General features: G+C 37.2%; 2 protein-coding genes across 3 annotated transcripts; one reads left to right on the top strand and one right to left on the bottom strand.

The window, feature by feature from the left end:
* Positions 1-10,365: 10,365 nt before the first annotated feature.
* LOC140932239 (uncharacterized) lies at positions 10,366-15,281 on the bottom strand. The gene is made up of 6 exons (XM_073381867.1): positions 15,167-15,281; positions 13,136-13,217; positions 12,367-12,450; positions 11,315-11,404; positions 10,975-11,058; positions 10,366-10,508 (listed from the first exon to the last, which is right to left on the bottom strand). The coding sequence occupies exons 2-6, from the start codon at positions 13,170-13,172 to the stop codon at positions 10,366-10,368; spliced, it is 438 nt and encodes a 145-aa protein (XP_073237968.1). The 5' UTR covers positions 13,173-13,217; positions 15,167-15,281.
* Positions 15,282-19,850: 4,569 nt separating this feature from the next.
* Positions 19,851-25,836, top strand: LOC140929697 (deoxyguanosine kinase-like). 2 transcript variants are annotated; one of them, XM_073379425.1, is made up of 9 exons: positions 19,851-19,918; positions 20,243-20,562; positions 21,737-21,823; positions 22,586-22,707; positions 23,241-23,317; positions 24,408-24,465; positions 24,773-24,843; positions 24,964-25,045; positions 25,451-25,836. In XM_073379425.1, exons 2-9 carry the CDS (start codon positions 20,292-20,294, stop codon positions 25,553-25,555), a joined length of 873 nt encoding a protein of 290 aa, XP_073235526.1. In that variant the 5' UTR covers positions 19,851-19,918; positions 20,243-20,291; the 3' UTR covers positions 25,556-25,836. The 2 variants fall into 2 exon arrangements, with proteins under 2 accessions (XP_073235526.1, XP_073235525.1); XM_073379424.1 differs by lacking the exon at positions 19,851-19,918 and having other exon boundaries at positions 19,961-20,562.
* The last annotated feature ends 156 nt before the right edge of the window (positions 25,837-25,992 follow it).

Here is a 25,992-nt window from a genome sequence, read left to right as displayed (position 1 = left end):
TTTCCAAACTCACCTTGCATGATTACTACTCACACAGCATAATAAATTATAAACATCTGATATCACAACTGTGTTTTAATGCTCTCATGTACACATGCCTCCCAGACATCCAAGGCATGCATACTATCTTGCAGTTATAGTAATAACTGACCTCTAAAATACCATGCCTGGCAATAAATTAACTTTATTGGTATTTAACTCATGTTCGTCCAGGCATCCTTGCTGTAGCCAAACCATGCTCAGTAGTTGATGATGTAAAGGAGTTGTTTCGTACAGAAAGCTAGACACAAGTTTATGCACATTTGCACGAGTTTATTCAGTCTCCAGTAATGCAAGACATTGGTATGGTAACCTGTTCATACTTTCAACTTATTTCAAACAAGTGTTACGAACTATGTAAATACCTTTATGAGTGTTATAAAAGAGACTTCAGACAACCAGAAATGATACTATTAATCTCATAACCATTCAGAGTAGTTCCTTATGTCATACCAACATACCAGAAGAGCTGATCAAACTTACAAATACATTCCACCCGTGAGACACAAAAGTTACCTGTTCTATTTTAATAATTACAAAAGTTATCCAAATTCCATTTCATTTACAATTACCTAAGTTATTAATCATCTTTCCAAATTTTAAGGACACTATTTGCTATGATGATACATGCCACTTCAAGAAATTCACGCAAAACCTAACAAGAAACCAGCTTACTATCACAGCCAAGAAAATGTCACAAATGGTAATGGTGTGCGACAAATTTCACTTCAAGAACCACAAGGACATGTGGTGCGAAAGAAACTGCAGTCCTTACACTTACGCTAACCTCCAGGTATGGTTCCCCTTAATCCAATATCATGATTATTTCAATTTATTATATAGACATGATTGTTTTACTGGAACTGGAAAATATACCAGACTGAAGTCTCTCCTGTAGCCTCTGCCCACAGTTTAGGCACATGGTTCGATATGCATCTAGATATGGGAACTCACATTACAAAGACTTGTAGCAGCGCTTTCTATTATTTACACAATATACGTCATATTAGGAAATATTTATCCAGAGAATCAACTGAGAAATTAGTTCATGCTTTTATCAGTAGTATATCAGACTATGAAACTGCAACATGTTATGAATGCAAATCTAAGACTTATATATCGCGCACACAAGTTCTGTCATATAACACCTCTACTCGCAGAATTACACTGGTTACCAGTGCGCTCCAGGATACATTATAAGATACTCTTGATAACTTTTAAATTTTGCATGGCCTATCACCTAAGTACCTTTCAGATTTAATTAATATTCAACAGCCTTCATCCTACAATTTGAGGTGCAACGACAATGGTCGTTTCTTGGAAAGACCAAGTACGAAACACTTAAAACTTATTTCAGTTTGATTCCTGCCTCTTCCGATTCTCCGGTTTTCTTAGCACAACACGGTTCTGGTTTCACGCCCTTCTTAGCCCAGCATTTCAATTTGTTTCTCAGGTGTTGCGTTTCGTCTATTGGTGAGGATCTCTCGCATTTTTCATCACACGGTTTCAGGAAAGAGGGTGCCACCTTCGCCTTCAATTGCGGAGCTCCCATCGAGTTTATCAAGGCTCAAGGAGATTGGAGAAGTGACGCCTCCTTAGTTTATCTTACTTTATCATCTTCCAAAAAACTAGCCCTTTTGAACGCTATCACCACTAAACTAGCAAATCGCTAGTTCACCAACATCCGATTTTTATTCTTATTAATATTATCTCCTTCTTTTATTCGGGTTTGGGGTTTTTATTTCTTGTTTGCTCACTTTCCCTTGGTTAATAAAGATCCAGAAACTTTTGCCCCATCCCAGTCTCAAGACTTGTCTTTAGTTGTTAGTGTTAATTTGTTTGTTTTGACTTGTCAAAAGATTTAATTAAGATTGTAGAATATCAGCTGTCAATTTGATACTTGTTAACCTGGCGCATGAATCAATCTTTGTCTATTGTACCTTTAATTCTGTGAACCTTATACCAAGCTATCATTCTGTAATCGAGCGAGCAGTCTTTCCCCCCCATATTCCTAGGGGGGGGGGGTAGTTTCTGGTTCGCTCGCTTTCCCTTGGTTAATAAAGATCCAGAAACTTTTGGCCCATCCCAGTCTCAAGTCTTGTCTTAGTTAGTCTTAATTTAAATTGTTGGCAGAGGAAACTGGTCAGAATCCAATTCTCCTAAGGTATACCCAGGAAATAGCACCTGATACCTACATCATCTACATCATCATCAACCAAAATCTTCTGGTAACATTGATTTTTCTGTCAATCAAGCAGTCACTATGCACCAAAAAAAGATACTCTCCAACTCTTCTTTACAGAAATTTAACTTTCACAGACCCTCATGTCTGAGCATTGCACTATGGTTTACAGTTTGCTGAAACTATCTGTAAAAGAGTTGTCCAAGGTTGCAACTTCGGTTTATACTTTTAAAAGGGTTGCAAAGGATGCTGATGCTGGGAAGGATGGAGTTTTGAGTAGACCAGACAAAAGACATCAAGCAGTAACCTTCAATTGCAAACAAGCCTGATGAGACCCAGGAGCGAGAAAGTACAATATGTTTGTGGTATTTCACCTGCCCGTTTGCAAAATATCTGGTAGCCAGGTGTTCCATGATCACCGAAACCCAAAATCCGGTCAACAGGCACCTAAATCCAAGAAATGCCTCCAAAAAAGCTGTCTCAAACTCCACCAGGGTTTTTTTTTTCACCAGTCAGATGTCCCTTTTGGTCCTGTTACAGCTTAGAGTTTTATTATTGGACCACTTCAATTTCCACTTTAGCAAGCTGTTCAAAAAAGGAAACAAATTTGAAAACAAAGTGGTAGATGAAATACTCATCAAATTGTATAGGAAGAATCAGAATTAGTGGCTAACTAGTACCATCAAAGAGACATGAAGGGGAAGTCATTTGTTTACAGCATGATGGCATTATTGGAGCCGTTCAATTAGAAACCGCGAGGGGAAATAGATAAAGGGCCATTCAACATCTCTTCCTCATGGAATTGAGTTGTGACAACACTGCCCTGTAATGACGAATACTGAGGCAAAAGTCTTCTGACCTTGCTGCAGAGCAGCAGCAGGCAACATTAAGACCATTGCTCTACAGGGGCAAGACTAAAAGAACACTTTCTTTCATTTCATTTTCTTTAGTGTAAAGTCATGAACAATTATGTGAAGTTGATATTTGGGAGACATATACCTCAAGAGGAGCTTTATGGTGGGAGAGTGTTGGAGATTGGATCAATTAGTGCTTCAGTGGTTTAGATTGACACATAGGAAAAGAAACAAAATAATTAAACAGCAATTAGCTTTTCCGAAGGAGATTTTGTAAGTATTGCAGTTGTTGAAATTCAAATAGTATCATCTTTTATACACAGCTCACGGCTACAGTACTTTTACTTAGTAATCAGGAGAGAGCGAGTTTAATAGTGAGACGAATCCTTGTTTGTGATTAATTCATTTCTGTAGTTAAATAAATTGTCATGGATTTATGGGGAGCACAGGGGCAATTCATGACAAAGTGAATCTTTACAAGGCTATTAGAAACCTTTTTTGCTTATAGAAAGTCAATTAGGTATGGCATGTGTACAGATGAGATATTTTCTGACCCCTGCTTTTAAGCATTAAGTCTTTTTACTCCAGTTAAATCAGTGTCATAACTGTGAAAAATGTTATTTCAGTTATCGCTTGAATCTTCCAGTTTACAAGAGCTTTGTCTTTAGCAGGTAGTTTTTAATCAATGTTTAGCTATGTAGGAGATGACTTAAAAATCAATTACACAAATGATTAACAAAAGAAAAAATGTAGGAATGTCACAGACATTACAAAATGTCCATTGTGGTAGTTTACATGGTTACTACCATTTTTCAAATTCGATTTGAAAGAAGTTTACAGACATGTATTGACTCTACCATAGGCGTTTTTCGCGAAAATGAGTGTTTTAAGTCGTTTACATTATCCAATATTGACTTTGAGGTCAAAAGTGTGCATCATCCACATTTGTTACATTGCTTGATAACAAGAAAAAAACATCATTGATTCTCCATAGGGTGCTGCCTTCTCGCGGCGGGAGTCGTTATTAGCTGGCTGGTGCGTGCTGCCCCTAGTCTACACAGCCGCACTTCGCAGGCCCTTGTCTGCCTTGCTTGATGATTGTGCCTATCACACACATATTCAACATCAGGGCTATGTCCCTTCATATGCTCTTTTGAGCGGAAGTCTGCTTTTACATCTGGAAAATGAGGCACAGTAGGGCGGAAGGCCCTACATACGTGTGGGCCTTATACTGCCCATGGATTTTATGGCGGGACGGCATTCACATTGCCGCCGCTAGCCAGCGGCCATAGGCCCTCAGGCTACTTACATCTGCCTAGCCAGACTTTAACATCAGTCATATGGCTCATTTATTTTGGGCTGTGATCTTGCCCAGCTATTGTGAGTGAGACAATGGTGCTCTCTTCTTGTTCGGTGGGCTTGTCCTATGTCAGGTGGTGTGCTTATACCATCTGCTGGGGGTGGTCGTACCGGCCGGTGAAGCTAAAGGTGCCCCAAGCTGCTGCGGGTTAGCAGCCCTTAGTAGCTCTTTGCGTTGCTTTCGATGAAAACTCAAATGACAACGGGGAGCCTGCCACAGCCGGCTCTTCCAGTGACGCTCGATCCAGCAAAGTAAATTTTTCCCTGGGTACTATAAACATGTGTGCTTTGTAGACACTACTTGTCTGGAATTACCCAACAATGAAGAAGGCTCAAGACTTTACTGCTTCACCAAGTTCAGCATATATTAATTATGTCCATAGGTCCTGGGACCCTGTGATCAAGAAAACACCAATCATATACATTCGGTTCTTTGGGCCAATACCTCTACATTTTCAAAATGGAAAAATTGTGCTTACATTGCAGTTAAGACCATCTGGATTTTTAGAATTAGAATTAGGTGGTTTCAATTGAAGTCGCCTATTTTGGTAATTTACTAACAAACAAAACTTCTAGTTAATCCGTACAAAAATCAGTCTCACTTTACATTTTTGTTATTCACAAGAAAACGTTGCAATCACTGTGTTTATACTTGTGAAGTGACACTCTTCTCGGTTAATTTAGTAAAAACGTAGCTGTAGGATATCAAGGCAGATTGCAAAAAATAAAATAGATTTTCATAAATATTGATGCCACCTGTCTTTCTTGAATAATGCTTAATGTAAGGCTCAAGATGCTACAAGAAGAAAGGTAACCTTTAAACAAGGACAGGGACCATGCTTTAACTACGGAACACATTGCAGCCCTTCCACGAGAAAACCACCAAAACCCAACTGAGCAAGGTCACACTGGCTGTGATGGAGTTAAGTCTAGAGACTGACAAATTAATGGAATAGGCCTTGAAATTGGGTAATGATTTGTTTTCCTGTAGCTTGCCATCACTTGGTGGTGAGAGCACTGTTCAGTAATCCCTAAAATACACTGAAGTCAGTCAAAGTCCCATAGGCCCTGACACAGAGTTTAAGTGGACACAGGTAAGTGTCCACCATGGTGAATTTTTTGTTGAATGACTGCCACAAAAAAAAAAAAAGAGGCACATCTTCAACAGCACCCAAAAATGCAAAGATGACGACCGATTTGATTCAATTGTTCGAACAAAGACAAATGTCAAACCCCAACCAGTACCAGCAACCTCCTAGATCTTATGCCTCCATCCACCATTAGTAGTGGGCTCTACCACCATAAGTACTGCAGGATTCCCCAACTAAAAATTCCATGTTCCAGTACACAAAAGACACAACTTGAAGTGCTCTACAGATTCCAGACACACTAAAATACCTTCACTCCATTATAAAAACTTAAAGGCTCCAAAGAAAGCCCAAGGTCACAATTACAAGGTGTTCATTGGGCATCAAAGATCAGAGAAGACCTTTTCTCTACAAGCATAAGATGCTGTGGATTCTTTTAAGTACCAGTAACTATTTGATATCACGTAATACAAAAACGTAGAATTGTAAGGTTTTTTGCATGTATTTCTACTAAGTGGTAGTTCACACCAAATTTACTAGCACACTATCACTGGAAAACTCCCTTTAAAAGCTTAGTAGAACTTGCCAAGATCTTCTGCAATTAACTAATTATCTTAATATGTCATAACAAATGGATGTAAAAAAGGGACAAAAAGGTCAACAATGTCTTATTTTTTCATGTAACTGTTGGCACTTTGAGTCCAGGTTTCCTTGCTAAGCCAGAGTTTTACCTGACAATTTGGTTAAACAATAAGCACACTGTCAGCCACTTCAAGCACACAACCATTACACTACTAGAACATGCCAGGCACTTTAGCAGCAGCATGTTAATGGTGATGAACCAGTAAATGACGATCCACTGGTGTTGTCCAAACTGACGTTCTTCAAAAACAAAGGAAGAACAAAAAGCCGCCGGCGAGTCACAAAACACCAAAGAAGCAAGGAAGAACACAAGGAAAAACAGCCAAAAAAGTAACAGAAAGAAGACCAATTATTGTGCCTCAGGTGTGGATGAGCCGACATTGCTGTCTTTCCTTGTGCATTCCAAACAAAGGAACAAAGGCCTTCATAGAGAGGATGATGAAGGCTGACCAGCAGTATGAAAAGGAACAGCAAAAATTTTCGATTTGACACATTTGCAATACTGGGCAACATCCTCAAGGAAGTTAGCAAAGAGAAAGGGTGAAAGCTCCATCATGTCTTTTTTACTTTCATGAAGTTTTATTTATTACAATTCTCACTAATTTGTTGCGTTTTCTGACACAAACAGCAATTTATACTAATTTAAAATGTTTGATTTATTTCGAATTTAATAAAGAAAAGTTTGTTTGATTAGCTTTCCCTTATCATAAAAAACAAGGCAAACACGTAATAAAACTCAAAAATATCTTTTGCTCTCGAGTCATTTTCTAGTTATGGGTAATTTTTGTACTAATTTAAGGGTGCATTTTGAATGGATGTTCCATTGTTAAAAAAATGCTTTTTGCTTAAAGTTTAGACTGGTATTCTCATGTCTATGGATAGTCAGGAAATAACACCTCTAGTGCTATTAGACCTGACTACAGCTTTTGACACCATCGATCACAAAATTCTTCTCTATGTCCTTGAAAATAATTTTGGAATCATCGGTTCTGCCCATGATTGGTTTGCCTCATCTATCTGCTCGAAAGCAAAGTGTTCATATCAACAACTGGTCTTCGGATGATTTTAATTTGAGCTGTGGTGTCCTGCAGGGAAGCTGCTTCAGCTCAGTTTTGTTTATTTTGTACACTTCACGGCTTAATCAAGTTATCTTCCTGTATTCTTCCAATGTGGGCGACAATGACACCACCATTGAGAGCTACCTTAAGACAATCGTCAATTATGAGATCAAGGAGTTTAGTGACATTAACCACTCAACTAGAACTCTTGGGTGAAATTTATATGCACATTAAGGAAAGGTCAAAGGACTAACCCCCACTATTATTGCATACATCCAAAGGTGCTTCACATAATGCTTCAACCAGAACAAGAGCGACCCCAGTTCACTGGGGCAATTGTTCCTCACCCTTTCAGGAATCACCAGGCATACTCGACTTTGTGCAAACACAACACACACCTTGACAATTATTGCCATGCAGACTTACTATGTGGAAAAGTCCTAAGTGGTTATGATCTCGGTGCAGGCCTCAAAGATACCCTCACTCCTTTCCTCACTGAAGAAGCAACCAACAAGTTGGCTCCTGTTGGGTCAAGCCAACATACATGTAGGTCTCAAGGAGACATGGGCATTACAAACAGAACCTTGAACAATTTATAGGCATCACTAACACAGGAGGAATTCCATAAGTATTCTAACTGCACCACAACATTCCAGACAAGTAGCATGACAAGCACCGTCTACCAAGTGGCGAATAAAATGGTACTTGACTCTGAGACCACTGGTCTAGATCAGAATGCTGAAATCCTACAAATAGCTTCCTCTCGACCAGACAGTATTGTACGCCTTGAACGTTATCTTCTCCCTGACACCAAAACAATTGCAGACTCTCCCACCCAAGTGCATGGTATAAGTGTGCAGTACAGAGATGGCGCTAAGATCATACAAGAGAATTTGCAAAATCTGAGGGCTAACAGATAAAGACAGCCAATTACAGAATCTGTTGGCTTTTTGGAAAAATGTCGACAGAATTCCGATGGTGGGTAAATTTCTCTGATTGCCCACGAAGGAGCGTTTTGATTTTCAGGTCTTGATAAACTTGCTATCGCCTTACAGTTTGCTAGCATGAAATAGAAGCTGGTAAAGGCTGGCATGGAAATGAATACCCTTGATGGCATCAACCAAGCAGGAGGCACAAAAGGGTTATTGTCTGTAAGCATTACCAGGCAGTAAACTTTGATGAACTTCACGCTAGGTCAGCAAAAAATGGCTTTGAAACTTAGAAAAGCCTTGAACAGTTTCACAATCAAAAATTGTGCACAACTAAGTTAAAGTAAAAACTACCGTTAAGCAAAATATTACAAGCACCCCCCCCCCCCACCCCCAACTAACTTCTAATTGTTCACTCTATCCTTTTATAATTATTCACTTTTGTAGAGGTAAACCTTTCATCAGGTTTTGATACACCCAATTGCACAAAAATGATGTCTGTTACCATTTTTATGGGTTACTCTGTGGAAGGATTCCAGCCCCATTATAAGACCACGATCAACTTTGCAGGCAACTACGGCTATTTTGTTCTACTTTTTTTCATCAAACTGGTCTTACCGAATGACCCAGGATGGTACTCATATACTATCATAAAAGATATAACAATGGATGCGTGCAATCACTTTATTCATATTAGGATATAAGATAGCACAGCAAAAAAGACAAAAGTTTTGGCATACTACAGTGTAAATGTTAATATCTTGAATTTACAAAATACGTTTTAGAAAATGCGAAAATATTTGAATGATAATGTCTCCATCAGGAGGCCTTTAGTAGTACTTTATTTAGGAATACAGTCCTGTACAGTTTTATATCTCGCAGGGAGGTTTTTATGCATTAACAGGTCACAGCACAAAAACAGCATTAGAATCTGGTTAGAGGATTGAAGAAAAGAGCACCGGTTTCATAATAGAGCTTTCCTAAGCTGAAATTCAATTCCAAAACTTGGTTTGAAATTATAGTTCATGATTGAAAATTTGGTTGGACTTTGATACTGGGTGTTTTCAAGTTAATTTCAATATTAGGAAGTCTAGTTTGATTATTAAAATCAGTACTGTAAAAAATATACATGTATGACATAAAGCAGACCAAGATGAATATACAGTAAATGGCAGTTGGCAGTTTCCAGCTGTGACATGAATTAATAAAGACAAGATGCTGTGGGGGCATACATTTGGGTGTCAATGTACTAGGTGTGGAAGTTTTTTAAGTGTGTTAGGGATGTGTGAGTAGTGCAGTAGCGTTGTATATTTTAGGGATTGGTTGAGATGTGTAAAGTGGAAGGCGTGGAGTTATATTGGACGTGGACTGGTAAGATATATCTGTGGCACATTATGTAACAAGGATAAATGCTGTGTAGTGACACAGCCCCTTATTATCACATTCAGAGTAGTGGCTAATGAAGCACTACAAGTTTCACACATGGTAGACTATGGTGGTATGAATATATGGACGATAGAAAAGTCTTGCAAGGAAAGGGCTCTCAAGAACATAGCGCAAACATTGTAGTTTTGGTGTCGGTTATTTATACTCTTAGATTACATCAATAAACTTCAAACTTTGATGGGAACTAGTATGGGGAATAATAGACCTTTCAAGTAAATTTAAAGAAAATTCATTTATGGAAACTAAAATAAACAAATAAATTAGCCACGCTATTCATTTTTGCAGAAATACTGAAAATACAGAGAGATCATCAAACTGATTTTGTAGCATTACTGAACGTTGAAGGCTTGAAAAAGTACCTGTCTGATACAGTGAAGAAAAGTTTGTGGGCATTTCACTGATTCGTTATTTTCATGGGTTGGTTAAAATGTCTTAAAAAATCCAAAACAGACATGCTTTATTTAAAAATGCTCTTATAGAAATCAACCAAACTTGGCCAAAGTGCTAGTACCCATAATGTGCATTATTCATGCTTTTAACCAATTGTTCTAAAGAGTTCCTTTCTCTCGGCAAAATTTGATACCAAATAACAAAAGTTTGCCATGGCAACATCCGAGTTGCGAGGGACGCTTCCATCTTCCAAAAGCTAACTGCATATCAAACTTCAGTGTATGGATAGTTTACATGTAACATTGATATTCCAGGAAAGTCATGACTAAATGAATTTCCTCGAGGGTTGAAAATTAGTTGTCAGGCAGTTAAAAAACCCTAGCGAGCCACCTTAAATAAATGCAGAAATTTTCCTACCGGTGATGGACTTCTAAGCTGTAGAAGATAATGCAAGAGACTATCCACCATCTGCTCCACCCTTGATTTAATCTTCGAATAGTCATCAACAATGGATGAAAGACCTGGGGATTGAAATAGCCATCTAATACAACAAAGCTCTGGTAGTTAAATCAGGGTGAAAAGAAAGTCAGTTTTACATTCTGCCATTTGGGCATAGCCCACAAGTCATTTCAACCAGCGTCAAAACCCTTTTTGATTAGTAGGGTTGATTACAATCCCTCAGTAATTTGAATTTCCCAAAAAAAAGCAGCACTTGCCTGTCAAGCAAGTTAAGAACAAAAATCACTAGCCCGATAGCAAAATCCACTAGCCCCGGGCTATCAGACATGACTTTCTTTGCACGCTGTAAATACAATAATATTATTGCCCAGCAATCATTATAACAGAACACATTGTAAAGGAAAGCAAAGGAAGCACATCCAAGCAAACAAGACAGGCATACCTTGCATTCAACTATCTCTAAATATTAAGAAACACCTATTATCTTTTAGAATACACTAAAAGGACTCTAATAAAAATATAAGGTACCTTCAAGTTTGATAATGCAAGCCTGGTACATCTGTTTTGGAACAGGCAGAGCTTCTTTACTTTGAAGTGTAGCCATTGTCAAAACTAAAGAGGGAAGAGAAAGGAAAATAAAACAGGAATTTAAAAGTAGTATACCATAGTGATACTGAGGGCCAGAGCTGTCACCATTGAAAAGTGCGTTTTCTGGCATCCTCCACCAAACTTGGTCTCCTCAGATGCAAGATTCCTCTCTAACACAGCATTTGCTTGATTGTAAAAGCTAAAAATTAGTTTCTCTAAAAATGAGACAAAGGACAAGTTTTAAAAATGTACTACTACACTGTAGGACAAGCCAACTTACACTCTAAAGCACCTAGCAGTGTACTCTTCAAAACAGAACCATCTTCCAAAAATAACATTGGATTTTCACTCCCCTCATGGTGAAATGGTGCTGTATAAAGAAATACAAAATAATAGTTTAGACAAAGGATAATGTCATTATTACCAACTCAATAGTCCAGTTTTGAGTTTGCTTTGGCCGCTGAATTAAAGAAGTGGAGACACATTTTAACAGGCTTAGCCTCCATCTGAAGTAATATATTCACAAATTCTAACAAGAAAAAGACCTCTTTATTACTCTGTCTATTGTGTATATTCAAATTTCAAACACTTGCTGGAATTTCTGAATATTTTACTTCATGTCAAGACTAACTCTGTATGAATGTGTCGTTAATGTTTGCATTCAGCAGTAATTTTTAATTCGAAACTGGACTATTACAGCTGTACTTATGTACATTTTTCTCTCCCAGAATATAAATGTTACTGAATATTCTGTAGCAGTCCCTTCTTAGCTCTTTAACCAGGAATCGTACGTATATGTACCAACATAAACGCGCTCTCTCAAGTTCTGGGATTTGGCCCCTGGACTGTTTCAGCGTTTTTGACATGAAGTAGTTGACGTGACTTTACTTCGAGTCAATTCTAACAGAAGTTTGCATCAAATCTGCTGATTTTTTAGCTGTAAAATCCCAGTTTTTGTCATCTGTGGAGCTTTAAAGCGCTATGAAAAGCTAAAGCTTCAAAAATATGTACCATGACTGTTTTTTCCAATAATTTAAAAGTTGAGTTTGTTAGAGTTGAAATTAGTTGAGTTGAGTTGAAAATTAGCTTAGATTTGGCAATCATATAACTACACTCTTGAAATTTGTAAACTCAGGGACTCAGAAAACATCAGTAAACTCAAGAACACAGAACTTTAATGAAGGGATTTAGAAATCCCTGCTTAGCAGTATTCTGCCATTTTTAATGTTACAAGTGCACCTTCAGTTGCACCATGATAAAAAGAGAAGCCAGCAGAATACCTAGACAGCATAATAGACTTCAAAATGTAATTCATGAAAAACACATCCATACCATTTTTTAACAAATGCATGCATCTCTCTACATTAGACAAGGTCACACTTGCACATTCTTTTCTTGCATCGACATGTGAAGATTCTGCACCAATGAAAAATTGATTGGAAGCACATTTAATACAAGACTGATTTGAGGGAAAAGGCACAGCGTGCAAAGAAAGTAGTGTCTGATAGCCCAGGGCTAGTGGATTTCACTATCAGGCTATTGAATTCTGTTATTCACTTGCACAACAGGCAAGTGAAGTTTTCTGAGGAATTCAAATTACAGAAGAACTGTGAAAGCAATCTGCTCATCAAAACGTTTTGGGGCTAGTTGAAATTATGTTTGGGCTAGTAAATGTTAGCTTCAGCTTGCCCGGATTGCAAGCTGTAAAAATGACTTTCTTTGCACCCGGAGGCACTGGCCACAACACAAAGGATTAGGAGAATGCCAACCAAACAAAGGATTGGGAGTATAAGCTCAAGTCTCATAATACTCTCCTTGAAACTAGTACATTCGCAGTCGGTTTATTTGTAACAATGAACGCGCCTGCTAAAAGTACTGTGACTGATTTGCCACTTAGGTCCGAATGGTGGGTAAAAAGAACATGGTTTTGAAGAGAAGGTTGGAAAAACATTGCAAATCGATGTGTGATAATTAAGGTTATTTGTTATAAAAGCAACTTGGCAAGTCCTGAGATGTCCACTTTACAGGACAAGTTGTTATGGAATCTTCATCATCTTGCTTTTGCTTACTTATACCAGAGTATTTTCTTTATATAACTTACCTAGCTCCAGTTCAGGTTTAGAGAGAACTATTGACATCAAATCTCTTTGCCCTTCTAACAACCTCTTGTCCAACTCCACAACCTCAAATGTTAATGACAACAATATTACTAGGAAGTTCAAGCTTTGACAAACTTAGGACAGCAACAATCTAATGATGAATTCTTCTGGGTGACGACTAGGGCTCTCTTTCCCATAATCACATGTACATGTACAACAGGGCCGAGTTGTTCAAAGCTGGGTTAAGATAACCCAGGGTTAGTGCGAGATTTGAATGCAGATTTGAAAGCTTAAAAAGCATTTCAGTTTTAATTCTTTTTGTCTACAAGTTGATGATTAGAGGCTCTACAAATAACAGAGAAAATTATCCGAGAAAATGATTTTGAACACAAGAAAAAGAAACCCAGGTTAAGCGCTAATCGGGCTTCGAACAACTGGGCCCAGATGGTTGATGATATTCTTCACTCTTTTTTTTCTCCTAAAACCAGCAATCTCTCCAGGTGTTTACTTTTAAATAGCTACTGCAGATCGTTATCAAGGGTTTGGCTTGGTTTTCAAGTGAAAATGTGCCACAAAGACTGCAGTTTAATGGGAACTCAATTCATTGTACAGTACCGCTCAAAAGTAAGTTGCCAGTTGCATCTCATTTCCTGCAAGGCAAGAACCAAAATTTTTTCGAAGCGTTACCTCAAAGACTGAGGAAAACAGGCGTTAGATTTTTGGTTAAGTTTCTTTCAAGAAGCTTTCTTTTAACTCATCACTCATTAGCCCACTGTTTTATTGGAGTTTCTGAGTTTTTGGATTTGTTAGCAATTGACATTTGACACTGCATTTGACCATGATGTTTTGTTCGCCAAAACGTGAAAACTGCTTCTAGTTTTCCTGATTTTTTTTAATGAACAAATTAACGTGAAAAGAATCATGTATACTGTAAATCGCTAACAATGAGTTTCTCCACACAAAAAAAATTGTCAGCTCTTCTGATGTGTGTAGTTGTCATTCACGCGTAGCGGCACGTTATGCCGATGAGATATCAACAACATCAGTCTTAAAAAATTCAACTTGGCGTACAATCACAAAATAATGTTAGCTTAATTTGTTCTTTATAATTTTTTTAAAAAGTTTCTACTTGATTTATGAAAGAAAATTGTCTTGAATTTAACAATTTAAAGCAGCCAAATAAGACAAAAGTGCATTCACTGGACAGCATTTTTTGCGTGACAGCCAATCACAGATTTGCACGGCGTCAAAACATGTGTAATTCAAAACCTACTTCTCAAGTACTGTACATGCATACTACACTTTATGAAAAGATTCGGTTTTTGATAAACTTACTGGCTTAAAGTTTAAAAACAGCTCCATGAACTGATACAGTAGGTTATTTAATATACAATGTAGATTTCTTCCAGTAGGAGTTCGCTGGAACATCTGTTTGTCCAAAGGTACAGCTGTAGCCAAAAGCTATGACAGCACTTTTGGAAGCGTTGCCACTCGGTCTACAATTCATTTCAGCTTGAAATGTTTAACAAAACCTGCAGGCAGTTACAAGCGAAGCTACATTTTGTATCATCTCAAAGTTTTCAGACAAAATGAAGTTTTCAAGGAGGTGCAGTGGTTTTAAAGAGACTTTATTAAAGGTCTGTTTTCTACAAATACGTAAATACCAGTACTTCACAAAGCAAATCGTACGCAACAGTCTACAGGTTGCTTAGGTAAAAATTTGTACCTGTGTTAGGCACGGTAAAGCTTTAAACTGCTGATTCTTGAAATCGCTCAAGAATTTTGGCCAACATACTTACAGTTTTTAGGCCATCGTCTGCTACGAGGATCGCGTAGCGCGCTACAGGAATCGTGTAGCGCGCAATGCAATTTGCGTCTTGCGAGAGGGTGTTAACTTAGTTTTGAGCAGTACTGTAATTATAAGGTTGCTGGAAAACAATGCCCCACAAGTTCAGGATATTACTAAGGCTTTACTGAGCACCCACCCTACAAACCTTCCCCCAAAACAAAGAAAAAACGTATTAAGGTCATACCTTTCTGTTCCGATTACCATCTTGAATTTGCAAAATTTTCAACAAGTCTTCAATATACAACTTTGTCGTCACATCCTTAGGCTTTCTTTTTATTATAGCAACTGCCTAAAAAAAATAAAAATTACAGTGTAACCCCAATAGACCTCTTTAGCTTGTATGTTTTGTTTTCCCAATACAAGTCATGTGATAATACTCTGGAGAACTGTCTCTTTCTAATTTTGTCTTATTTACGCGTGTCTATGCATAATTAATGAAAAGACAAAGGGTCAAGTTCCCCTCAGGCCTCTATTTGGAAAATAAAACATACAAGCTAAACAGGTCTTCTTTACGATCGTCAATTCAATGATATTCCCGATTTAACAATAAATATTCTGAGTCCCAAAAAAGTTTACAGCAAATTGTATGGAGCAGAATCCTGACCTAAAAATATTGGGTTCAACTATATTCCCAGTATAACGATAGGAATCTAATGACCCATGCATCAAATTTTTTCTGTTACAAAGATATAATATTAATGTCACGTACAGTTAATGTGGAATCTGATAATTGAGCAATAAATTGTGTCCGCGATTGGATCAAGCAGCACGTGTCTTACAATGCACGTACAAAGAGAAGAGATTACATGAGCATATGAATTTAACCTCCACTACAGAACTCATTAGAGTCATTGTTGCATTGTTCATTTCAGTCATTTGTTTTGTTATTTACAACTGTACTTGTGATTCAATTGCCCATATCAATATTCTTTTTACGGATAGAACTTAGAAAATTTAATAATTAACAATTATTCCACGAGGGCGCGTTGGATATGAGATGATAGATAGCCAACGAGGCACGTACCGCTGAGTTGGCTATAGTCATCTCATATCCAACAAGCGTAAGTGGAATAATTGTTTTATTAAAAACACCCACAAAATCTTGTTGAATCTCCCCGACTAGAACAAACCAGAAAAGACAAGGGACTTCCGCTATTCACATGTCAAATGTCTATCAAAACTGTCAGCGCTCAAACGGACTCGCCTGGACTGCATGAATGAAAAATCAAAACATTGTAGCGATGAACATTAGTTTTTTAAAAACTCATCGGGATTCTAGGATTTTACACAGCAGAATAGCTAAAAAACCTGGCAGATAATGTGAAGGAAAAGAAGTTTTAAGTGACAGCCGTCGAAATTACTGTGAATTTGGATTTTCAGTGCAGTTATAAAAGTAAGAACAGCAGAGAAAAACTATTACCTCGGTCGCTTGTTATGAAGTTGTTTGAAGCCACAAGCTGGTTTTGCTGAACAAGAAATGAAGCTATACTGCCGCCTCGATTGCTCTAGTGAATGGCTGCATAGCCTGCATTTGTAGCTGGTTACTTGTGATTTATATTCTTGACGTCAGATAAACAAGCTGCAGTTATCTATCCGCGAGTGACTCGATCGGCGAATGGCTTCGCGATCATGAAGAAACAACACTTGTCTTCTTTCGTAGCTGGTCAAGGTACTTTAGTTCCATGTGTTTTCATGTGTTTTTCGACAAACTTTCAAACAAGCTCTTGTGGCTTTTTCGTTTGTTTTTGTCTTTTTTCTTTCGATGAAATTGCATTTCTAGTATTCTAAGAAATGAATTAAAACAATTTGCTTCGGACGCCGTTCTATCCTTCGCAAAAAAAATCTCAGCTAGCTTCCAATTTTAAACTGACGCGTACACCGGCCATATATGGAGAGCATGGTATAATAGCTCATATACCATAAGGGCTAAGTCAATCAAAATGCTAGAATTGCATTATCCAATGATTCAGTTTTTAATAATATATATTAACCATATCCAAATGTTCATGCATCATTAATTTATGTTGTTATGCTGCCAAATCGTTAAATCAGGAGTTCCTTTGCAACAATGTTCCTTTAACAATATAAATTTGCTGCCCCCTTGACATCATCGTAAATTACGGTTACACTGTGCAGAATAAAGAGGAATAAAGATTCAGCTGTTGGGACATATTACAGAGAAACATTCATCAACACCAACAAATTTCTTGAAAGTTACACGGAACATTCAAGACCCATCTATATCCCTTCTCCAGTAACACTTTCTGTTATTTACAGCAATTTTGATGTGGCTGATGTTTTGTTCTATAAATTAGGTGAGGTGGTAGAACAAATTTACATGTAAATTAAACTATTTAGTGATCATACGCTCAGTTGAATTTTTACCAATATTGTTGATACAGTATCTCGTTGACCAAAGTTGCAGATATTCCTTTTCAATTTCTAAACACATTTTGTCCCATTAACATCTGGTGCGCCCTCATGCACCCAGAAGTAAAACCACTCTGAAAATCCAGTGCACCCAAATGTGCACTTCCATAAATGGCTCACTTTAATTGGCCGCAGCTTAGAAACTAAATTCCCCTGAGTACTGAAACATGCAGAAATGGGACATGCATAAATTGAGTTTTCATTTGAGACCAAGGTCAGCTTTCTGATTTCATGATTTGATTTTTGGCAAATTTTAGAAGAATCATCTTAGTTTTTACCATGCTTTTCATTCTTCTGATGAAGAAGAATAAATTCTTTGCCAGCTTTTCTGTGGAAAAATTCACTCAAATTCAGCAAAGATGGAAGAGATGGCAAAAGAAAGAATTACTAGAAGATGTAGATCAAGAAATTGAGGAATTCTTTGACTTATACAGCATGTGAGCATGCAAAAGTAGAACAAACTCCAAAGTTGAACTTTTCGATATTTAACGCAAAGAAAGCGGTAAAACATCACCTAAACCATCAGTTTCATTTTAATGGTCAAACAAAATTGACATAGAGTAGTCCTGTCCTTTGTCATGGTGCAAGTTAAGATCATGGTGACTATGATAACAAAAGATTGTTTGAACCTTTCCATCATGTGGCCTCCCTAGCAGTGATCCATGACCGTTCTGTCATTGTCTCAAGGATATGAGCACAAAAGGACTCAATCACTGATCTTGTGAGATAAAGTTCTCCCGAGACCAAAGTTCTAAGGTGAGTGCATTGATATTTCTGGGTGTCGTTTCATAAAATTTCTCGGATTTCTTTTTTAGCTTTGGAGTTAACGATTATGCATTGCCTCTGATGACCATTGATTTTGGTGGAAATGTTGGTTAATGGGTCCCAAGAGACATGCAGAGAAATATCGCTTGGGAGGTTTCCAGGAGTTGAAATTGCTGATGATTCCCTTTCCCAACTCAAGGCAGAAAATATCTTGTGGACATTTCACACGGCTTTCAGGTTCCAAAATATATGTGTTACAGGCAGTCAAATTAAAACAAAGCCAAAACAGATACTTGTACCACATAAGAATAAGTACAAGCAAAGTCGATCTGCTCAGTCAACACCACCAAAGTTAGTTGTGTTAACATCAAAAATATGAGGGTTCATGATTTCAACTTCTCTTCCCCAGACTTTTCACTACATGGTGAAACATTAGGCGCAAGAAAAGCAACGTCTCGTTTATCATGCTATTTAATAAATACAATTTTTACTTTTTGAGCCTGAATAAGTTTCCCAGGTAAAGTTAGCTTGTTTAAAGTACAAGTCAGCAAGCCTTTCTGGTTCCAAGGTATGCCTATTTATCGGAGGCTTGTTTATCATAGTACAGTAAATTATTTGGAAACCAAAAAGAGACTTACCAAGGCAATCTTTACATACTGATGCAAATACACATCCTCCATGAAGCTGTTGAGGACACTCTAAATATGAAAAAAATGCAACAGCATGTTACACCAGATACGCTATGCCCATAAGTGCTTTGTTGGTAAAAAAAGAACAAAGACCATATGCTTCTGTAACACACCATTTACAATGTACTTCATGGCAATCAAAATAGAGACAGTAATCATTTCAAGCTCCCAGACCAAAAAAAAGTAATACTGATGGAAGTTTTTTTGTGCATGCCAAACAACCCCATTTTCACATTTCATCCATGCAAATGTTGCTTGCATGCCAGCTCCACGGGCCACGGGTCACCTTTGTCACATACTGCTGCACAACTCTGCCAGCAAAAACAATTTTGGAATATCCACCTAGCCATATGTTGTCTCCCAACTAAGTTTGCACATCAGTCGGAACCTAGTAAAGCATTCACACTGTTACGAAGTCGCAACTGCTGTAGCGACAGAGCTCAGGTTTTACCGTACCTGTAGATAAAAAGTAAGATTTGCCTGCATAGGTGCATAAATAAGCTTATCGAAGGCCCCGCACGCACCTCGTTTCGGGACGCTTATTCGAGTTCGGACTAGCCCGAAGCCTCAAATTAAAACGCCAAAACGAGCCAAAAAGCATGAAAACTCCTTGAATACTGACGATAATCTACTAAGATATGATCGTCATTCATAACTTCATTAAAAAAATGGTTGGTTTCTTGTGGAAGCATTTCGAATTGCGAAGGAGGAGCTATGAATGGCTAAATAACAAACCACGTTTTGGTCAACTCTTGCCTCGGCGTTCATTTTTAACCCAAAACCGTTACACGAAAATGTAGTAGCATTCACTCTTGCTGATATGAATCGTATTTTGGGGCTTACCATGGTAGATATTTGCAGTATTTTGCTGTAAAACCTCTTCAAGAACTGCACAGAAGTTTCCCGCCGCACTCTCTCACTGTTGTGTGAAATGAAAAACCGCTCTATCCAATCATCATGCTTTGCGAGTGAGGTTTGTAGCTTGCAAAGTCTCGCGGGAGTTGAAATTTTGGCGGCAAGAAATTTCGAACAAGAAGCGCGCCAGTAAGAAGGTGAGTTTTGAAAATTTGTTCTTTTGACCAGTCTCTTGCGGCAAATAACCAACGTTTTTGTCTAATCTTCGCCCGATGTGAGAAGAAACAAGCAAATGAAACCGTCTTTGAAAGTGACGGTGGATTAAGCTAAATTATGTCGAAGTCACCTTGTTGTTTTGAAATATCTTGTAGAATACGTCCCGATCACACTTTTTGTGTCGAAAATCAATTGAATAGTGGAACTCGAGCTTTTATTCTAGAAACGTTTTTTGGGAGCAGGAAACTGTGAATGTGTCAAATGTTCAGAGTAATACCATGGCGCTGGTTTGGTTTTCTCAACAGAAATCATCGTTCAACAATTATCCTTGCAACAACAAATTTTAATTCAGCAATGATCGGCCTGAAGTCGTCAGTGCAGAGCGCATCTTTGCCGGCACAACTGGTGATCGTAGAAGGAAACATAGGTGTTGGAAAATCCACTCTAGCTTGCCAACTGGCCAGAAAGTTGAAGTATCGTGTTTTCCTGGAACCCACGACAAAAAATCCTTACCTAGCTAAGTTTTATCAAGATCCGAAAAAGTACGCTCTGAAACTACAATTGTGGATCTTCAAACAGAGATTCAGAACATATATTGAAGCAACTAAACACGTTCTAAATTCTGGTATGTAAAATGTAACAAGACAATAGTCAAATTAATGTTATTTGAGCTTCATTTTCGCTTTTATGTCGAAGTCGAAGCTTGGCTGTGGTGTCCTTCTGCAAAGCTACTCCCTACATGCACGGGTATATATTAGGTATGTGCCGCTGTGAAGGGTATGGTTTTCAAGCAGTTTACTCTGGTATAAGGTATATAAATCAGAAAGTTTGCGTCTAGCTTAAGGATAGGATATCATTATTTTCATTATTTTTTCCAGGAAACTGATCAATTGGTTGAAGATTTTAGTCCAGACTAGGGAAGCCGGGAATTGCCTCTTAAAAATATAAAAAATCAAATCATCAAGTTTAAATTTATGCAAATGATCCTGAAGGCTACTCTGAGATTTGGGGGGAGGGGGCGAGGTTGGGGGAGTTTAGTCTAGTTTAGGGGATCAAAATTCAGCTGAACTAGCTCTGGTATCAATTAAGGATTCCAGGGTTCCAGCGGCACATCTCCACTCAAACCTTCCTAAAGTACCCCTCCCCCCTGGCCCACATAGAAGGAGATACAGGTAAACCTCATTATGCACTAAACTGCAGCACAAGGGATACCTAGTGCAAAGGGGAAGGGTATTGACCCAATTTTGGACATAGGGGTGCTTTTGAGACTTTTGTGAAGGACAAAACTTTTCCAAGTAGCAATGTGGGTCATTTTGTGGGTCAGCATTATTGCACAGACTGTACATGGTGTATGTGTACAAATGAAAGCCAACTCAATGATACACTTTGATTGGATGAACAAGGCTGCAAATAACAGTCATCAGACAATCACCAACCAAAACAATTAGTCATATCCAATCAATCATAGTTAGACACTCCACAACAGTCTCACTTCCATGTCCTATTTTCTATTCTTTTCACAACAAAATACAAAACTAGCTGACCTTATGTCCCAGACACAACATTGTATGATGTTACATGTTGTTGAAAGTTTTTGCACAAAGTTTGAAACTGGTCTAACTTTTAGCTACAGTATGTGCAAACAGACACAACAAATGTTAGGAGTTGTTGGCCAACAATGTTGCGTCCATTTGCACGGGGCTTTACAGCTGTACTTTTAACACATTTTTGTTGAAGCTAGGGTCAAAACTGTTGATGTTTGGACTGAAATTTTATAATTTATCACAAATTCCTTTAAGGTCAAGGAGCTCTCTTAGACAGATCAGTTTTCAGTGATTCAGTTTTTGCTGAAGTTAACTACCAGCAAGGAACTATCTCTGATGAAGGTACAGATTTTTTATTGTTTTTTTCTTCCTTTAATTGTTGTTGGTTTTTTTTGTTTAATGAACAAGCATACTTGGTATACAAAAAATGATGTTTTTAGCGGAGCTCTCATGCATGCAGTGGAGCACCATGGGTAATAAAATTTGGTTATCTATGCATCCATAATTATCAATAAAGACTTTGCTTATGGTAAAAAAGTTAAATAACTTTAAAAATACATTTTCTTACAAGGTAAAAGATCCCACAAGGGCTTTGCCTTTGGCCTTGGCTAAATCTATTAGTATATTAGTTTACCTAGAGGTTGCCATCTCATAACTGTTTTTGGCATTGTTTTTGCATTAGCTCGGAAAGGTGAAATTAAAGCACCATTTTTGGCCTTATATTGAGTAAAGTTTGTGTAAGAAAAACAGCACAAATTATTTTCAGTGAATGCATGTGAGAAGTTTAGCAGAAAGCAATACTACTTGTCCTTTGACTATAGTACATGTAGACAGGGAAGGGTCAAATTGTTTACTTGAGAAAAGGCATTGTAATATTTATTTGAGTGGAAATTCATCAAATGTTTCCTTGAATTTAAGGCTTTCCATAACTTTAAAGTGAATTATTTTCAAAGACTGGCTTGTTGTAAATGTATCATAGTTTTATTTATTTTTTTATTCAACACCCCTTAGAAAGCAACAATACCAAACTCTCCTGTTACACAACTGAAGAACATATTCTTTTTTTCCATTGACTTTCATGGAATACATCTTGAATTATTTTAGGTTACCAGTATTATAGAGACCTACGGAAACAAGCTTTGAAGGATGTCTTGGTTCCGCACACTACCTTGTATCTTAATGTTTCACCAGAGACTTGCAGTCAGCGTATTCTTGGACGAGGAAGGGTATGAGTTATTTCATTTCTGAATTCAGTAGCCTTTGAAATTACAAAGTAATGGAACTACATTTTGTGCCCAGATCAGTTGAACATTAATTTATCCAAAACATAATATGTAGGTGTGTCGTCTTTACGGTAACGCAGTGAGAATTACTGAGGGAAAAGTCGGGGGAAAACAAAGTTGTTGTTGACGTAGGTAGTGAAAAATCAAAGAATGATTTCCTGATTTAAAAAGACATTAATTTAGTTCCAAAAAGTCTTCTGTGTTTAATCAATAAAAATGTTGTCATGCTTTAAATCCTGTAAAAGTCATATATGTGTACTCTCAATGAGGTTTATGTAAAAAGTTTAAAACTATCAAAAAAATAATGAAAAGAAAAGTAAGATGCCATTTTGGAGAAAGTTGTCTAGAGGTTGAGGAAAAATTTAACGGTGACACCCCTTTACAAAATCACTAGCTTGTGTGTTATATTTTTTATACTTATTTTTATTTTTCTTGTCCTCTTACAAAGTACTTGAAACTTATACCTTTTCCTTCAGGAATATGAAAGTGCAATTCCACTGGATTACCTCAAGGGGCTTGATTCATGTTACAAAACATTTTTAGATGAAATGAGGTAAGGTCTAAAGAGAACTAAATGTTTGTATCTGATTGGTAATTCATTTGTTTATTTTGGAGGATGCTTCAAAATTATTAACTCCTCTCATCGTAGGTTTTGTTATTCCCCACTCGTCAGCATTGCATAATGCATGTTCAGCATGTGATTCATACATGTAGTTATTCAATAGTGCACTTAAAGGGCGTATTGTACTTTATTTTCTACTTGATTTTGTTCAACGTGTTCTGTGGTTAGTTCTTACAATTTTCTTTTACATGTACCCATCCCTCCTACCCGTATCGGTTTTTGTTCAGTTTTTACACACTATTGTGAAATAAAACTCTCTTCATGCCAAACAAACAGTGTGTTATTAGTTGTCTGTTAGTATAGATATCTCTGGGCATTTTATTATTTTTTGACCAGATGGTGACTAGGAGAACAATTTACTTGCTTCAAAATATTAATGAAGTCTCTCACCATAATCTTGGACTCTAGGGGGGATAGGGGAAATGAGTTAATTTGCTGAGAATGCTATTAATAATTTTACAAACTGACCATTGTCAAATTAAATTAAATGTTCATTGCATTCCCTTGGATCCCTTTCTAAAAGTTGCTACCTTTTCAGGCCCAAAGCCAAATATTGAAATTAAAAATCTGCAGACAGACGGTCAAAGTGTTGGTGCTACATGTAATTGCTATCAAATTAGTCCATTGATTTTTCTTAACTGATTGTACATGTATCATTAAATTAATTATCTTTTAAACTGTCAAAACTTTGATCTTGAAAGTAAACAAAGCAAACATAAAACAGCTTTCTGGGCCCGGTAATTCCCAGGACTTTAAAGAAGCAGGTCCCAAAGCTATGACAGTACATGTATGAAATCCAAGATGCCCCGCATCAATGTTGTGTGCAGAAACTAATATGTTGTCTATCAAGGGCAACTGGGCACTTTAACAGTGCAGCTCTGTATGTTCTCGATTAATTACCCCCCTTCCTCAAGAAATAAAAGTGTTTTTAAAAATTAATTCTCTGTAGTTTTAGACATATTTATTAAATTTATTTGTTACAAAAATTATTGTATTTATTGAAGAATATTTCTTCTGGCAGACATATTGGTTCAAGTGTGTTGGTATACAACTGGACAGACTTTGGATACAAGTATGAGGTCAGAGTGTTTAAAACAGATGAAATCACAGTTTAACCCTTTAAGTCCCACTAGTGACCAACAACAATTTTCTCCTAACAATATCCATTCACTGTCAAAAGATAAAGTTATGAGAATTAATAAAATGATCATCATAGAGAAAATTCCATGATCTTTTATCAAATTCTGTCAACTAATTCTTAAAGGAGATGTATGGAGATCAGTTTGGAGAATTTGTATGTGGATATTGGGGCTTAAAGGGTTAATTACATTACACATGTACAAATGTGCTAATAATTAGGATTTAATTTGTATGTGATCCTTGTAGGTGGCAGAAGACATTAAGAAGGGGGCTGTACATGTGTGGAGTCAGGAAAATCTGCAGAAATTTCATAGACTGTAAGTTTCATGTTTTGAAAGTTTTCACTCACCTGGTATGTACAAGTGGCAATAGTTAAAAAAATTCCTGTTACGTTTAGGTCACATCATTGACCATAATGACATATTTGTTACTTGCAGAATATCAGACACTTCAAGGCTGAGAAATGTGTTGACATTAAATAGAACCATTCCAGAAGCAGTGATCAGTGAAGATGAAGAGGTTTGTTTTAATCATTAGTTTTCCTATAGCACCCAGGCCTAGGAGAGGTGAAATCTCAGATTACATGTACATATTTTTCTTTTACCAGCAAAATGAAATATTGAAGCCAAACTAAAGCAGTTTAGAAAAATATATTGGCTTCAAAAGTAAAGGACACAGGCAACCCATGCAGTTTCCATTGATGGGAAGCCTGTTATTCATGTACATGTAATGCCTTTTTCATGGCCTTCAGTATTTTGCTAGGGATAAAAACATTGTTGTTGATTGACACGGGTAAGAAAGGTTTCATAGGTTAGAAAGGTGAAAGATAATGAGAAGTGGGTAAGGAAAGAAAGGAAAAGATTGACAGTAATGGTATGTGATGTTCAGTTCCACTGTGTTACAATGATCAACTTTTTTTTCCAGGAACAACCTGAGATCCTGAATGATAAGAAAGCAAATGACACTCAAAGTAACAAGAAACTAGGAGATATTTCATCAAATCACTTGGTGTCATCCGTAGAAGCATAGTAATGATTATTTAACCAGTAGTTGCAAGCAATGTACATAATGCATGGCATTTTTCAAAACAAAACAATAATAATTCACTTAATTGTACAAGTATTCTTACCAAAATGAATGTGTTGAGGTTTAAGAAACAAGATGTTTTGGACACAAAATATTTCAGTCATTTTCTGCAACTCCTTAGTACATACTTAACAAAAAATTGACAACTTATCTTTACAAAAAGTTTAATCAAGGGGACAAGAAATTAAATCTTATTTTAAAATGTTGGTTTTTATCTTGACAAGTATTTTATTCCCATAACTGTCCTAAAAATCCCAGCCCCAGCAAATGCAAGTGCTATCCACAGGATAACTCACTATCCAGCAGATAAGTATGAGAGAAACCAATAATAACCAACAATGTGTTATTCTGTGAATAGTGACTTATCCAATGGATAGCAT

Source organism: Porites lutea, chromosome 3, assembly GCF_958299795.1.
Source record: "Porites lutea chromosome 3, jaPorLute2.1, whole genome shotgun sequence".
Classification (NCBI taxonomy): Eukaryota; Metazoa; Cnidaria; class Anthozoa; order Scleractinia; family Poritidae; genus Porites; species Porites lutea.
The sequence above is the reverse complement of the archived record's forward strand: the minus strand, read 5'-3'. Positions and strand labels throughout refer to the sequence as shown.

Coding starts and splice junctions, on each gene's coding strand:
- LOC140929697 (XM_073379424.1), top strand. CDS start 20,190: ATGTGTCAAATGTTCAGAGTAATACCATGGCGCTGGTTTGGTTTTCTC. Junction 21,824..22,585: donor AGGAACTATCTCTGATGAAG/GTACAGATTTTT, acceptor GAATTATTTTAG/GTTACCAGTATTATAGAGAC. Junction 22,708..23,240: donor GTATTCTTGGACGAGGAAGG/GTATGAGTTATT, acceptor CTTTTCCTTCAG/GAATATGAAAGTGCAATTCC.
- LOC140932239 (XM_073381867.1), bottom strand. CDS start 13,172: ATGTCAATAGTTCTCTCTAAACCTGAACTGGAGCTAG. Junction 11,059..11,314: donor ACTGCTAGGTGCTTTAGAGT/GTAAGTTGGCTT, acceptor TTCCCTCTTTAG/TTTTGACAATGGCTACACTT. Junction 10,509..10,974: donor TTGCATTATCAAACTTGAAG/GTACCTTATATT, acceptor TTCAATCCCCAG/GTCTTTCATCCATTGTTGAT.